The sequence below is a fragment of the Petromyzon marinus genome, chromosome 6 (assembly GCF_048934315.1).
Source record: "Petromyzon marinus isolate PM22_M1 ecotype Great Lakes invasive population chromosome 6, UKy_Petmar_22M1.pri1.0, whole genome shotgun sequence".
NCBI classification, from domain to species: Eukaryota; Metazoa; Chordata; class Hyperoartia; order Petromyzontiformes; family Petromyzontidae; genus Petromyzon; species Petromyzon marinus.
The window spans coordinates 7026506-7041565 of record NC_133672.1 but is presented as its reverse complement, the minus strand read 5'-3'; the positions used below and the strand labels follow the sequence as shown (position 1 = coordinate 7041565).

The 15060-nt window shown below is 50.1% G+C and overlaps 1 protein-coding gene across 8 annotated transcripts in view; it reads right to left on the bottom strand.

The window, feature by feature from the left end:
- LOC116939613 (solute carrier organic anion transporter family member 1C1-like) overlaps positions 1 to 14489 on the bottom strand; it is a 33019-nt gene extending 18530 nt beyond the window's left edge. The window contains exons 1-4 of one of the 8 annotated variants that reach the window (XM_032948230.2): positions 14082 to 14489; positions 5721 to 5819; positions 4516 to 4657; positions 1356 to 1488 (exon numbers count right to left, since the gene is read on the bottom strand). In XM_032948230.2, the coding sequence (XP_032804121.1) occupies positions 1356 to 1488; positions 4516 to 4657; positions 5721 to 5786 (341 nt within the window). In that variant the 5' untranslated portion in view covers positions 5787 to 5819; positions 14082 to 14489. Of the gene's footprint in view, positions 1 to 1355; positions 1489 to 4515; positions 4658 to 5720; positions 5820 to 7243; positions 8210 to 14081 lie in introns of those variants that run through there. The other 7 variants (XM_032948227.2, XM_032948229.2, XM_032948231.2 and 4 more) reach the window with 7 other exon arrangements.
- Positions 14490 to 15060: the final 571 nt, after the last annotated feature.

Here is a 15060-nt window from a genome sequence, read left to right as displayed (position 1 = left end):
ACTGAATTGCATGATCTGTGTCCGTGCTTAAATGTGAAATTATCTCCCCTCTTTGCACGTCTCTTGCGAATAAAAAAAACAAGATGCCCTCTGTCTGTTCTCCTCCCGTGGCCACAGCAGCCTGGCTGCCCCCCCCCCCCCTTTTGACCTTTGACTGGCTATGTTTTTGTTTGCATTCCCCCCCCCCCCTTCATAGTGTTCGTTATCTCGAGGCCAGACAGCCTTCATACGTATTTTATGGCTACCGTGTGTTTGTGTCAAATTGTTGGAAGACAAAGGTGGCCAGGGAGGCTCAGATTTCATGGAATACACATTATCTAGTCTTTTGTGTTTGACCTATTTTTTTGTATCTCTTATGAGTTACCCCCGGTCAAATATCTCGTGGTTATTATTTGGTTTATGTTTAACCAAGATTTGTAATGTCATTAGATGTTACCTCCGGTATTTCAAGGGTTATATTAACTTTTACCCCCTGTCTGTATCCAGGGATCCGTGCATTTTATTCTCGAGTTATATTTTGATATCCTGAGGTCGGAGATATAATTAAGGTTCCACTTAAGCTTTCTTGACTGCTGGAATTCATATTCCTTGATTCTCTTGGTAAAGTCACGTAGATAGAAAGATACAATAAGATTTGTTCTTTTTGCTGAGTTTCAAGCTTTTACTTTAAAGAAAACGCCAGTTGTAATGTCCGTTTGTCTCTGCTATGTACCTGTGTTTTACGGCTCTGGAGATTTGTTTGTGAACTGTCCAAAACGTCCGTGGAGGGCATGGCATGCGGTCCTTTGACAATCTGGAGATTTTGCAGATCGTCGTTAACCTTCCTTTGCCCCGGAGTTTATTATTTAATGGCCTTTTACGACCTCCAGATGCTTGGTGCTTGTGGGAGGTAGCGGGTTTGAGGGTGTTTGTTTTATTCATTTTCATCGATTATTATTATTTGAAAAAATATTGGCAGAATTCTTTTTAATATAAATTTTTGGAAAAAGGCCTATATATACAACAGCACGCTATTGCAGGTCCACACCTTTACCTTTTACAACAGCAGCGGTGGACGGGCAAAGGGGAAGAAGTGAGTGGGTTGGGGCAGTGGAGAGAGAGACACAAAGACACTGGGACACTCGCCGTTCCATCTCTAACGGTGCCGCTGTCAATAGGATTTGTATCTCCCTGCTTTTAGGACGCAGTGTCTGGGCTAAACCGACGAGAGGTGCGGGCTGGGGTGAAGGTTCCACTGCCACTGGTCAGTATACCTCTCTAAGTGAGCAGATACTCATTATGGTTACCAGACCAATCATGGCTCAATTACAACATCACTCTTCACTAGTTGTGTACGGGTGTAAGGAGGAGCTCACCTGCCCATGAGGAAGTGCGGCAGGGCTATGAGCAGGGTGCCCAGCCCCATGAGGGTCGCTCCGGCTGCGATGATGCGAGGACGATGAAAGCGCGCCCCAAAGTAGCTCACAGCTGTGATCACCAGCAGATTGCCTGGTGGCAACAGCAGTGAGAGAGAGAGGTGTTCCCCGGTTTAGCTGTATTATTGTTGTTTTAGACTGGTGGGTTCGTCCTGTTAGGAAGCACCTATGCAGCATCCATTAAAAACTGGACATCTTTGTCTTCCCAGTGCTGATGTTTGCCCACACAACTGCGCCAATCACTCATTCTAGACTAAGATGGCAATAGCGAATACCGAGATGACCGCGTTGCTATGCATAACGATCAGAGATCAAATCCGCACGCACAGGGATCTCGATATCCTGCCGTGGTCACAGCATTCTCCACTGCAGTTCCTGATTGGTTCATCGTGTCAATGTCAAATGGTAAGTCTGAGGTTGGACATCATTTGAGTTTGTATGTAAATTAACATTTAACTTTGCCACAGAGCACACTTTAAGCAGGCTTGTGTGAGTCCCTTTCTTAAGAAAGCTGCACATTTCACTCGGGTTGCCATCCATTTTGGGTTTTGGATGTTCATCTGTCCGGGGTTCAGGAATTAGCATCTGTGTTCGAGGTGGCATTGATTTAATTATAATATGGTGGTTCTGTGCCGAATTTAATTACAGGATACGGCATAGTTTTGGTAGACGCATGGCTCACTGGGAAAAATGTCTGGGTCCGGTCTGCAGAAAATGTGTCAAACCGTCACTTTCACCCAAAGTTGCCCGTGGACCCAATCATGATAATGTCGGGTGGGGGCAATGGGGATGTGTTGAAACTCATACGAAATATACGATTGCTTTAGAGGAGGTGGGGGTGGGGGGTGTTAGATGATGGAAGTTGGAAGAAACGAGCTTGCGGAGATAAGTGGCCTTTGAGGCTTTTGTTTGGACAAGAAATGTGCTGTGTTCGGGAAGTTCAAGGCATGGCTCAGCATGGCCGCGGGTTAGATTATTTTATGGTGTTGAGAACACGGCATGAGTACACGTGATGCAGCACGAAGCCAAAGAACAATTTTGGCCTACTTGGGGTTGTCATAACAAATAGCAAGGCTGAACGGAAGCAAATACAGTGGGGATCAAAAGTCCCCATTGTTAGCAAAAGGCCACAACTGGAATGCTGCCTGGAAGGTGAGGGTTCAGGAAGCCCATGGATGAATGAGCTCCTGTTCTGAATCGGGCTTTGAAGTCGATATAAACATTGATGACTCCGTGATCTACGGCACGGAATGTCACCACTCCTCTCGCGACGGCTCACCTGGTATCGATACTAAAACCCACATCGTGTATGAGCACGTGCTCTCCATATCGCTTGCCGGTTCCGAAAAGGCAGGAGCCGATAATCGATTCCAGTGCGCAGTTTAGCCACGAACGCACTGATTGGCACGTGTTTACCGGAAAACCGCGAAAATATAAAAATATGTATTTTGCTGGGTGAACCGTCCAAAGGGCCTCTGCATACAGCAGCTGTGGACAAGGAAGGCGAGCGGCGGTGGAGACTGGAGATGGATTTAGTCGCCGAAGCTATCCAACTCCACCAGCACCTGGCTGTGCGCTTCGCCCAAACATGCGTCACCTCACAACGTTTAATTACGAGCGGGGAATGACGCGTATCGTTATTCCACACTCGGCGCGATTATTCGCGCTGCACGTGTACGAGCGCAGCCCCTTTCGTTAAACCACTGCTTCAATGAGTGCGGGTCATGGGGTTAGTGGACTCTTCTTCTTAACGTGCACATAGCCTGGCACAAGCGCCTTGGTTGACGTCACCGCCACTTAGTGGCGAACGGCGGTTGTTGTTGACTCTATCTCACCATAGGGGGGTGACTGCGGGCAAGTTATGACCAGAGTACAGTTAAACAACGTATTTTGTTGCATAACGTAGCCCCGCAGCAGCCTATAGCACCTGTTATGCACGGTGGTCGCCGGTTGGGCAAAATGTAAACGCAGAACTGCCTGTTTGAAAGCTGTTCGTCCTGCAGCCCACGTTCACTGACACGCGCTCACACAGACACACTCGCACACGAAGAACCCCCCCGTGTAGCCTTCACAAACTGTTGGGGCAAGTGCTGTGAGCGAGTACCTATGTAGGCTGGCACGGCATCCGAAGGGATGGATGGCCAGCACCACGCCCGGCCACATTTGGGGCCGTCCATAAATGACGTCACGCGATTTTGGATGATTTTTGACCCCCCCCCTCTCGTCACACGGCGTCACAAAAAGTCAGACCCCCCCTCATAAATGACGTCACAAAGCTCTGCTCCCCCCCTCCCCAAAACCATATTTCGATTTTGAAAATAAAACATGCTTCAAATCGCTTTAAAACTATTGTCATTGTAGTGCGTATTTAATGTGGCGCTGCACTCTGATGTTGTAGGAGAAACCATTTATTGAAACGTCTATTTAATTAAGTAGAACGTGTTGTCTACATTTATTTAAAGTTGCGCATTTTGATGTGACGTCACATTTCCCAACCCCCCCCCCACCCTGGTCACACATCGTCACAAATGTTTAACCCCTCCCCCACCCCTTAGGTGGGTGACGTCATTTATGGACGGCCCCCTTGTCTCTCCAGTGGCGATGTTTACACACCGCACCAAATACTCATTTGAAGCTGAACTGACCTAGCGGACGCCTAGGACTGGTTCAGAGAATCGTCACTGGTGTTGGCCGTGAACGGGGAATCGAACTCGGGTCGCTGGATTTGGAGCACAGCGCGCTAACCATTGCGCCACTGCCCCCACACAGATACACAGAAACCCTCCAACACTCGCACACACCCGCTGCCGTTTCGAATAAGAACCGCTCTGAAAAGTGCGGCATTAACTCATCCAACCAACTGACATCACGCATGGCTGAGTAAACCGAAGTATTTTAAATGTGTCCCTTTACAAATCATTACGTGTCTGCTACGTATGTGTCAATCGGCACTCTGGAGACCTTTGCAAACGAGATGTTCCATCTCAGGAAATTGGATTATTCACGTGCAGTTCTACGTTTACATTTTGTCCGAGGGATGGAACGTGGATATTTGAATAAATGGCGCGGCGTAGGACTTGGGGAGAGTGGCAGTGGGCACCCATCTCGAAGCCGCCGTCGATGATCCCGGCCACGGAGCTCGGCAGGTCGAAGCGGCGCTCGATGGAGGTGATGGAGCTCTTCATGTAGCTGCCGGACATCGCCTTGGAGAAGAAGAGCAGCGACAGGCAGAGCAGGAAGACCTGCAGGGTGCGGGGAGTCGTGGGGGGGGGGGGTGAGAGGGAGACAGAGACAGAGGTTAATGATGGAGAGAGGCAAGTGTGTGTGTGTTTTTTTGTGGGAGCGGTGGTGTAGCGGGTTAGCACGCTGCGCTTCGAACTCGGCGACGCGGGTTCGATTCCTGCTCGTGGCTAACACCAGTGATGATAATCAGGACTGGTCCTGGGCCTCCCCTGGGTCGACTCAGCCTCAAATGAGTACCTGGTGCGATGTGTAAACTTCGCCACTGGGGTTTTGGTCACACACCACCTCGTGTACCATGCCAGCCTTCATAGATGCTCGCTAACAGCACTTGCCCCAACAGTCTGGTTAGGCTATACGGGGCATCCTTGGCTTTGTCTTTGTGTGAGAGAGGACGCGGTAGCAAGGGATAGACAGACAGAATGAGTGAGAATGGGTGGCAGATTAAGATGGAAAGTATAGACAGTGTGAGAGACAGAACAAGTTTACCACATAGAGATGATAGTGATTGTGGTACAGAGGTAGAGAGAACCGAGACATTGTGACTTTGGAGTGGAGGCAGTGGGAGGAAAATAATGAAGACAGCGACTGATGCCATTATTTATTTTGAGGGCTATGATAAACGATTGTGGAGTGGACGATGCTGGGGTTAACAGGAAGCTGGTGCAGAGCATTACAGAATGGAGTGAGGCAGTCTCTTTTACGAGTGAAAAGTCAAGATAGCAAACGTTTCATATTTTCAAGGTTATTTTGTGGAACAAGGTGAGACCTGAAGAGACCAGGATGATTCTCATTTGCAAGAGCGACCTGTGTCACCACAATGACGAAAAGAAAGCCACAAAAGTAAAAGGAACAAAGTAATAAAAACATCTTGCTGAGGCATCATTAATATGTACGGTGTGTTGAACTTCTTTTGCATCGTACGTAGCCGACCGTGCTAATCGGAGGTGCGGAAATGCGAATGCCTCCAGATGTCAGTAAAAATAAATTCCTGCCACGAGAACACAGATGCCAGATCCCTAGTGTCCGGGTCACAGGGTGGCAACCCTTTGTTTGAACTCGCACCTTGATATTGGCCCACCGAGGTGGCTTGAGCTGGGGAGGGAAGGCTTGCTCTTTGTCTGACTTCATTTTCTGATTCCAACGCAAAGCGTGTGGGCACTGCTGGGAATGGGGAAACAACGGACGAACAAAAGAGAGACTTTACAAATCATGGCGTACGTAAGCTCCACAGTTCACAGAATTGCAGAGCGACGGATCATTTGGGGTCGCATAGAATATAAAATGGTCTCACACAGCAGCTTGGCGCAGTAGAGTACGTAAATATTATCTCGTCCTTAAGTAGATGGCCTTGCTGGGGGTTCGGTTTGATGCGGACTTTCACCTGTTTGGGATTGCGGGATCGAGAAGAGCGCTGTCTGCAGATCGATTCCAACGTAATCGAACTTAACTGCAACTATCCAAAAAATATTAGCCCGAGTCCACTTATACTGTAAAATAAACATGAATTATTATTTAACATTGCTTTATGAGTATGCAATTTTTTTTCGAATGCGAGGCAGTTTTATTTTTTCTCTGATTTTGGTTCGCTGCATTGTGCTACTTTAAAAAAATATATTTTTTTTGCTTTTGACATTTTGATGACTCTTGCAACTGAGACAACCTGGGTCTCTCCAGTTCTCAAGCGGTTTCACACGTGAACTTGAGCTTGTTGCTTTGGGTCTGTGCTCAGCAACTGTGCAAAAACAAAGGCAGCAGTGGTTGCTCTCTGGAGAAACTGTTCGGTTCCCATGCCGAGGCAACGTGTTATTTGCATGATTTGTTCTGCAAAACGCAGATTAAGCACTGCCCTATGGCTTACTTCGAGTTGGGAAATAACAGAGACACGGAGGCTCCAGATTACTGAGGTCAGGGTAAAGTGCATTGAAATGCCTGTAGACCAAGCGCTGTTCATGCCTCTTTCGGCTGGCATGGCGCACAGTCACACGCACAGTATTCACCGATGGGCAATTCATTCATTTCCTCATCTTTAATCTGGTACAACGTAGTGAATGTTCACTGACATGTGTGGGAGAGTCATTTAAATGTTCAGTATGCAGAATTGTATCGCCTTGAAATACAGCAGGTGAAATAATTGTGAGAAATAATGAAATAATCGTGAAAATAATAAACGAATTGCCCGTTTCCACGGTGATAGAATTCCAACAGCAATGCAGGCATACTCTTATATCAGCGCACAACTTTATCTGTGATGAACGCTGCACTTTCCGTCGTTTTCATGCAGGGGACGCTTGCAAACCTACACGTGCCCCCTGCATGAACGACGGAGGCGCAACAAGCAAGACGTTTCACTATCACAGTTGTAACTGATGACTGTTAACACGTTTCTTGCAATAAGCAAAGCTATACGAACTTGGGGAAACATTATTGGGAGGGAACACAAAGTCTTGCTATACGCTAGTACAGTAAACACTGGGAACAATGGGGTTACGTTCCTGGTACAAGTCAACATCGGGGGGATTTGTAAATGTTTAATAATAATGACTACAAAAAAATAATACGTTATAAAGAAGGGTTTTTGTAATGACCTTTCATGATTTGACGACGGCGGAGGTGGTGGTGTCGGTGAGGAATTCAGGAAGTTGGCTCTTCGGGAATGCGGGCGTTTGATAACAACGCCGCAACAGTTCCCATTTTAGCCCTAGGGGGGAGCGCTCGCCGCAACACTTTCCCTGATTGCATCCGCGTTGTTTTTTAATGAAACTCACAGTCGAAAATGCACAATAGCGGGATTAGTGTCAGACTGAGAACAAAAGCGGGCAGCAGAGGGGTGCGTGCCTCTCCTTGGCAAAGAGTTTTTTTTCAAATGCAACAAAAAGCTCTGCGCGCACCACCTTGGTAGTGTGGATAGACTCGCGAGTCCGGGAGTCCGGTGGGTCGCGAATAGGGAATTGGTTAACATTTCAGCGACTCCCGAATATGCGAAACCCGCGAATCCAGAACTCGCGCATAGCGAGGATTTACTGGACTCATGCTGTACATCTCGTCATCTCTCTCTCTCTCTCCCTCTTTAGTAGAGAAGGGATCAACTGTGCGAGGGAGAGCAAAACTACCACGGTCGCAATTCCAACAGACGGCACATATCACAAGGCTGTCTTTCCCGATGCTGCCCTGGTCACCTGGTTACCATCAAACGCCGCACCCTCGTCAATGATCGAGATGATCAGGATGGGCGGAGCCACGAAAGGAGTGAACTTTTTTGGGGGTTTTAAATCAGACATCACCGTAATCAGTTGCAATTTGATACAAGTGCGCCGTGCAATGCGATGTTGCTCATCGAAGTCGCGCGAGACGCGACCGAGGCTCGCCGGACAGGATGGGAACGCGAGTGGCTGGCGAGCGTCTCGGTGACACGGGGCGCGGAGGCGGTCACGACTTGCTGGCTTCACGAGGGCGCGCTCTCAGTGCACGTGGCTAGAGTCAATATTGGGAGAAAAACCCCTCTCCCTTCGCCTGTCAAGGCCGCGCTGCTGAACTTGAATGCACGCGGGCAGGCAGGAATGCACCGTCTGTTCTCCATCCCCCCCCCCCAACACACATGGCCATCCGCACCCCACCCTACAACGGTGCCCGGTCTAGCGGAGAGACGCCACTCTCCCCTGTAATACGTGGCCAGGAATTACTTGGCATTTTCTAGCGCAGTTCGCTCGCCACTGTGGCAAGGCCGCCTGCAAACCAAGGCAACGTTTCTGGCCGTGCAGACGCTTGGGGCAAGTGTTGGCAGCGAGCACATATGAAGGCCGGCACGGCACGCGAGGGGGTGGGTGGCCACGCAGTGGTGATGTTTACACATCACACCAGGTGCTTATTTGAGGCTAAGTCGACCTAGGGGAGGGCCCCGGACCGATTCACGTAATCATCACTGGGTGTCGACCGTGAGCGGAAATCGAACCCGGGTGGCCAGGGTGGAATATCGCGCAGCGCGCTAGCCGCTGCACTACCGTCCCCCACCATGCGTACACAACGCGTGTGGTTATCAGCAGAACCCTTTGCACGGGGCCAGGTTTGGTTAACCCAACGTGCGGTCAGTCGCACGCGCCGATGTTTGCGCGCCGTCGAGGTCAGGGCCCCCTGAGAGGGGGAGGGGTTCACCAGAGAAGTCTGAACAAACCAATGGCCCCGCAAGCAGGTATGCCTGGACAATCTACGCAACATCAGCACCGGTAAGCCCACGCGCAATGGCATCAAACGCCGAGATAAAGATGCCACCATGACCAAAGCCGTTGAAGCCACCGCACCTAATTTTGGGGCGAAGATGACAAACCGGCCACGTGCGGAAAGCAGCACGAGTGTCGTCAAGTCGGCGGACGAATGCCCGACAAAGGAATCCGCGCCTGATGAGCGACGGTTACACGAAAAAAAAATAACCCCGCTCATTGCCAGCGCTTTGGAACCATGCACCAGATCCCGAAGCTTCTTCGTAGGCAGCAATGGACCTCCAAGGTCTGCGCCTCACGAGTGTCTTCACCACCACCTGGCCTCGGGTCTGTCCTTCCCCTTGGTCGCAGGAACTGTGATGAGCAACTCCGATGTCTCGGTCGGTAATGTTTTGTTACAATTATTTATTGCCCTCTCGTTCCATAATTTCAGACCTCCCTCCTGCTGACCTGTCTGGTACACGGAACACAACATTATCGTTGTCTCGCCGAGACGGCCTGTGAACCATAATAGAGGTCTTTTTGGGTTAGATCGCGTAAACATATAAATGTGTCGTTAAAACCCGATACAGTCAACTCGTAAGGGTTGTCACGTAAACAGAACGTGTGCCAATTCGTCACGAGTACAGCACGCCGGTGTGTTGGAGAGCAAAGCCACAACATTTACAATCTGAGTACGACGTTTCGCCAGTAATTACAGCTAGCTTCATCAGGCGACAGCCAGATTTGTGTAGAAGTCCGCCTGTTTCGCTCCTTAAATAGAGGCGTAGATGTGGCGACCAAACTTTTGCTCTCTTGCGCAAAGTGCAACGTGGCAGGACCCACGTGCAAAAGAGCCTTGAGACTGAGTGAGGCTCTCCTGGGTAAACGAGCATAATAAAATAACATGAGTGGAAATCTGTGAAAAACAGCTTTATAATAAAGATTCTGATTATAATCTGGCACGTTACAAACATTGGTTTAATAAATACTGACTCTGCTGATGAGACACTTGATGTAAACACCGGCCCAGAGTTGTAATACACTAATACTGCTGATAAGCCATGTGACTGATTGGATGTGTAAACAAAATGCTCACGTGGAGTTACGGATATGCAAAGGTGTTGTATTTTCTGCTCACTTAACCTGCATCTGGTATAACGTCTCCGTTTCTCCAAACTGTCCATTTTTCAGAGCAGCTCTGCCATATCAGTGAGCGGCTCACATTTCGGAAGTGTGCGACTTCCAATCTTGGTTGAGAATTGACAGCACATCATCCCTCCGGGGATAATAAAACACGTGCCATGTTGTGGGAAACGCAACAGTGGTCGTCCACCATAGGGATTTGGAATTTCCACCAATAGTTCAGGGCTGTAAACAGGATATGAGCACCTGTCGCCATGCTCGTTTGAGCAGCAAATAATTTTCAATGTTTAACTTGTAAATTGTAAATCCAAAAGATATTTAGTCGCTCGGCCATTTCGAATTTTTTTCAGGATGAGTATGATCAGGTAGCGTACACTTCAAGCAAGCACAATTTGGACCGGTTTCTACGGTTTCAGGATCTCATCGGTCACAGTCAGGCTTGTTAACCGAACGCGAGTGAAATGGCAGAATGTCATCGACGAGAGCACTCCGTACAAACTACGGGACCCAGCTCGACGCAAGACGAAGCGCCGTGCACGCGATGTCGATCCCGCTGATGCGGGGCCACCACCGCCAGCTCGGCGCTGGAGGCAAGAGGCATCAGTGGCTGCGTAGAAGTAACGTAACCCGTGGTGCAGCTGCTAAATAGCGCTTGCTGCGCTTGTAATCCAGACGTTACCGGTTCGATCCCACCTTACGGGCGCCGAAGTTGACAAAACGGGGGCTGGTTTCTGAAATCCTCCGCCAATGTCCACCCAGCAGTGTTATTATTCCGCCTGTTTGCCCAGGAAAGCCTCACCGTGTCTCAAAACTAATTTTCAGGAGGGTCCTGCCAAGTTTTCACAGTAAGGAGGAAGGGGATGGGGGGGGGGGCGATGTTGTAACGTGTAATTCTGAATGAGTAATTTTGAGTGTAATTTGAAGCATTGGGATGTTTGGCCAACCCCAGTAACATGCGTGTGGTTGTTTAGCTGCAGAGAGGTCATTCACAGTTGATGTGCATGTCGCGTTTGATAAGGTAGAGTGTGGGAAGAAAAGTCCAAATACCCTCTTGATCGAGTTCGCTCCAGTGGAAGTCCATCCGCCAACAGGGGCATGAGTACGCAATTACAGGGCTGCACATTTAAACTAAACGTAAACATTTGTTTTACCGGGTAAAGTCCACTGAGCTATATAGCTCTTTTTCAGAAGCGAGCTGGCCACGAATGACATTTCAACGAAGTGGCTTGTAATGTGCAAGGTTATAGCAGTAAAATATTTTAAACGCATGTTTATAATTTGCAGGGGTAAACCGGAAGACCTGGAGAAAAATCCACGCGACCACGGGGAGAGAGAGAGAACATGCAAACTCCACATATATTGGCGTCAGGGTCGGGATGGAACCCACGACCTCTTGTATACCAGGCGAAGTAGTTAAAATCTCACCACCGCAGCGTCCCATACTTTCACGATAGAGTGGACCTCTTCCTATCCGTGACGAAGTGTGGAGCAAACGTTGCGGATCATGTCTGTAAACGACCCAGTAGCCACCGGGAGCCACTTCGGTGTTTTTTTCTGGAAGACTTTGCTGTTTTTTTCCTGGATTTTTCTGTTTTGCGTGTAGTCACTTGAAGATGTTTCTTGTTCATGTTTTTGTTTTGTTGCGGTTGCACCCGAGTCAAGAGCCGCATGGCTCAAAGGGTTATACCTAGTAAATGAAACTGAAAACTGAAACTTCGCTAACGGGACACCACCAACTTCCGAGGTGCGACCGTGTTCCTGACGCTTGGCACGAGAAGGCGACGGACAAAGCCAAAAGCGAGCGCTGCCAAAGCGCTGGCTCGTAATCGAGATTAACAAAATGAACACAACCACAGGCAGCTGAATGCAGCATTCATTAAAACTTGGTCACGCGTCAATACAATTCAGGCATACGCAACGAGAGCTGCCGTGGTGAAATGGCGAGCACACTGGGATCGCCACCCCAAAGCAAGGCAGTTCGATTCGACCTCTCGGCACGGCGTCTGTCCAACCAGCAAATCTAAATGGGTACGGCCACAGTCGATCAGGAAACAGGTCGTGCGCGGGGAGGTAAAGCGTGTGTGTGTGTGCACCCACGCTTTCCACAGACGCCTGGCCTGTGTGGAGGAGAGACCACGCACTCTCCAGAGGTTACTGGGGTGGAGACCATTCCGCCAGCAGTAGCGGTGAACGAGCAATTTCAGGGCTGCGCCTTTACCTTGCATCACGAGTGGACAAAACGCCACTGCTACTGCTGACTATAATCATTCCGAACTTGGAACGTGCAGAGTATTCGCTCGCTCTCGAAGAGAAGGAACGACTCAGGGCGCGCGGAGGACCCCACAGACAGGAGCCACGCGGCCAGCCAACAATTCCCCAAGCTCTGCGGGCCTCTTTATACGTTCGCGTGTGTATCTGCCACTTAATTCGTATTCGCGCGTGGGGAGAGAAACCGGAGCACCCGGAGAAAACCCGACACCCTCGACAACCACCGACGTAGACGGAACAGGCGAGGCACGCGTCCGCAGTGCCCCCTTCTCCCGGCGAGCGAGCGCATCGCAAAGCTCCTCCGCGTGCCCCCCACGGGCAGCGAATTGTCGCGACATCCGTGCGATCCGCCAACCCTCGCCTCGCCCAGTGCTGGGTCACAGGCCGCGCGCACAGCCCCCGCCATCCACCACCGCCAGCAGCAGCACCCGACGGACACAACGCGGTCCGCCTCGAAAGCTCCAACAGCCACCCCTCCGATGAGCGTTTCGATGCGGGGCATTCCCCGCTCGAATCGAGTGGCGCCGCCGACTCGAAGGCAATCGTTCCGCCGCAGTGGGCGGCTCGCGAGTAGGGGTTTGATCGGTCACGGCGCGATTCGAATTGCCGCAACGTGACGATCGTCGCGCACCTGCGACGAGCAACGGGCGGCGACGTACGGCGCAAAATAAGTTCAACGCAAACGCATTACACACCCCCCCCAACTCCGTCGGCGTCCCGTAACCTCGTAAACAGTCCTTGTTACATCGTGTGCGTGCGCTTCGCCCAATGAAGGTCGTTCCTAAATAAACGTCCCGCAACTGCTCACCCAGTTCACTTCGGCGCGCGCCAGCCTTTGCGCGTTCACTAATTGACGCGTTAGTCCGAAGCACGTTTTGCAAAGCAATTATCGTCGCGGCTCGCAGTTGTTTCGTTCACCACGATGCTCACCCGTCGTATTTAATTGAATTCCCGATGGGCAAGGCGTGACTTCGCTTTGTAATTGCGATCAAATCACCTTACCGCTATTGGGGATAGCGGGGCTGTTGCTCACATTAGTACGACTCGTGAATTCTACTGTCGCTGACTTTCCACAAAGCGCTACGCCCCTGGGGGCTGACCCGCCCCCGGTATATGAACGTGGAATTTCCACCGCCGGTGTAGGTCCGTAAACAGCAGATGCCGGCCTCTGCAGACATGTACTTTCATTTGTACTCAACTATCGCACACTACAGTAATATATGCCCATTGATTACCCATTAAAAAGTGTCATGACTTCTTCCGAGGAGTTCTGTCATGACCATACTTCACCGCGTTGGTCAATGAGGCATCACTCGACACTGATTCTGCACTCACTGAGTTCGCGTGCACTCACTGAGTCCGCGTGTACTCACTGGGCACACGTGTACTTACTGAGTCCGCATGCACTCACTGTGGGCTCACTCACAAAGTCCACGTGCACTCACTGAGTACACGTGTACTCACTCAGTCCGCGTGTACTTACTGAGTCGTACTCACTGAGTCCACGTGCACTTCACTGTGGACTCACTCGCAAAGTCCACGTGAACTCACTGAGTCCACGTGCACTCACTCACTGAGTACACGTGTACTCACTCAGTCCGCGTGTACTTACTGGGTCCACGTGCACTCACTGAGTCCACGTGCACTCACTCACTGAGTACACGTGTACTCACTCACTGAGTACACGTGTACTCGCTCAGTCCGCGTGTACTTACTAGGTCCACGTGCACTCACTGAGTCGTACTCACTGCACTCACTGAGTCCACGTGCACTCACTCACTAAGTCCACGTACTCACTCAGTCTGCGTGTACTTACTAGGCACACGTGTGTACTCACGGAGTCCGCGTGCACTCACTCACTGGGTCCGCGTCGTTGCCTCGTGTCCGTGCGGAGGAGCCGCCTGCCTCGTGAAATCCACCCTTTAGTACCGTCCCGCTCTCACGTGATGCGAGCGAGACACGCGGAGAGGGAGAGCCCACTCATTGATGTGTAAGAGGCGTGCGTGTGTGTTCGTGATCCTAGCAGCGGTAGAGCGGTGGCGCAGTGCTCAGCGCGCTGCGATACGGATACCATACGTGGGGAATGAGATAGCAATCGGTTCTGGACTCTCTCAGGTCGACTCGGCCTCAATCGTGTAGCCGATGTGGTGCATCGAGCATCAGCGCTGGTGAGACGAACGCCCGGCGTGGTCGTGGCCACACCATCCACTAGTTTCCCTATGGGGGACGCACTTCAACAGCTTAACATGCCGGGATCCAGTGCCGGATTAAGCTAGTGCGTAAGTCTGTAGCATATGTTATAAAGGGGGCCCTAAATAATAAAAAAACACGTAAATATTCAAGCGTTTATGATTAACTTGCATAGTTAAGTAATTGTGTGTTCTCATTTGCTACACAGCCAAATAATACGACAAATCGCTAACCTTTAAACGCCCAGTCGTTCATAAAAGTTGAAGGCGGTATAGTACTATAGTGATAGAGCAAGTGCAGAATCACTGAACCGGAATTGATAGCTTGAAAGCATTTAGCGCAGGGCCCTTAAAAGTGCGGGGCCCGTAGCATATGTAGCTACTTTTGCTACTCGGATAATCCGGCACTGATCATCGGCTATTGTCTTTTCCCTATGGGGGACGCACTTCAACAGTTTAACACGCCGGGACCTTATTTAAAGGTTGCTCGTGTCGTGCCAGCTAATTGTTGAAGAGCATCAAGACCTCCCTGAGTTTTGAACAAATACACAATAGTAATTCGCAATAAAGGTATTTGGGTTAGATCGCGTAAGTACAAATGTGTCG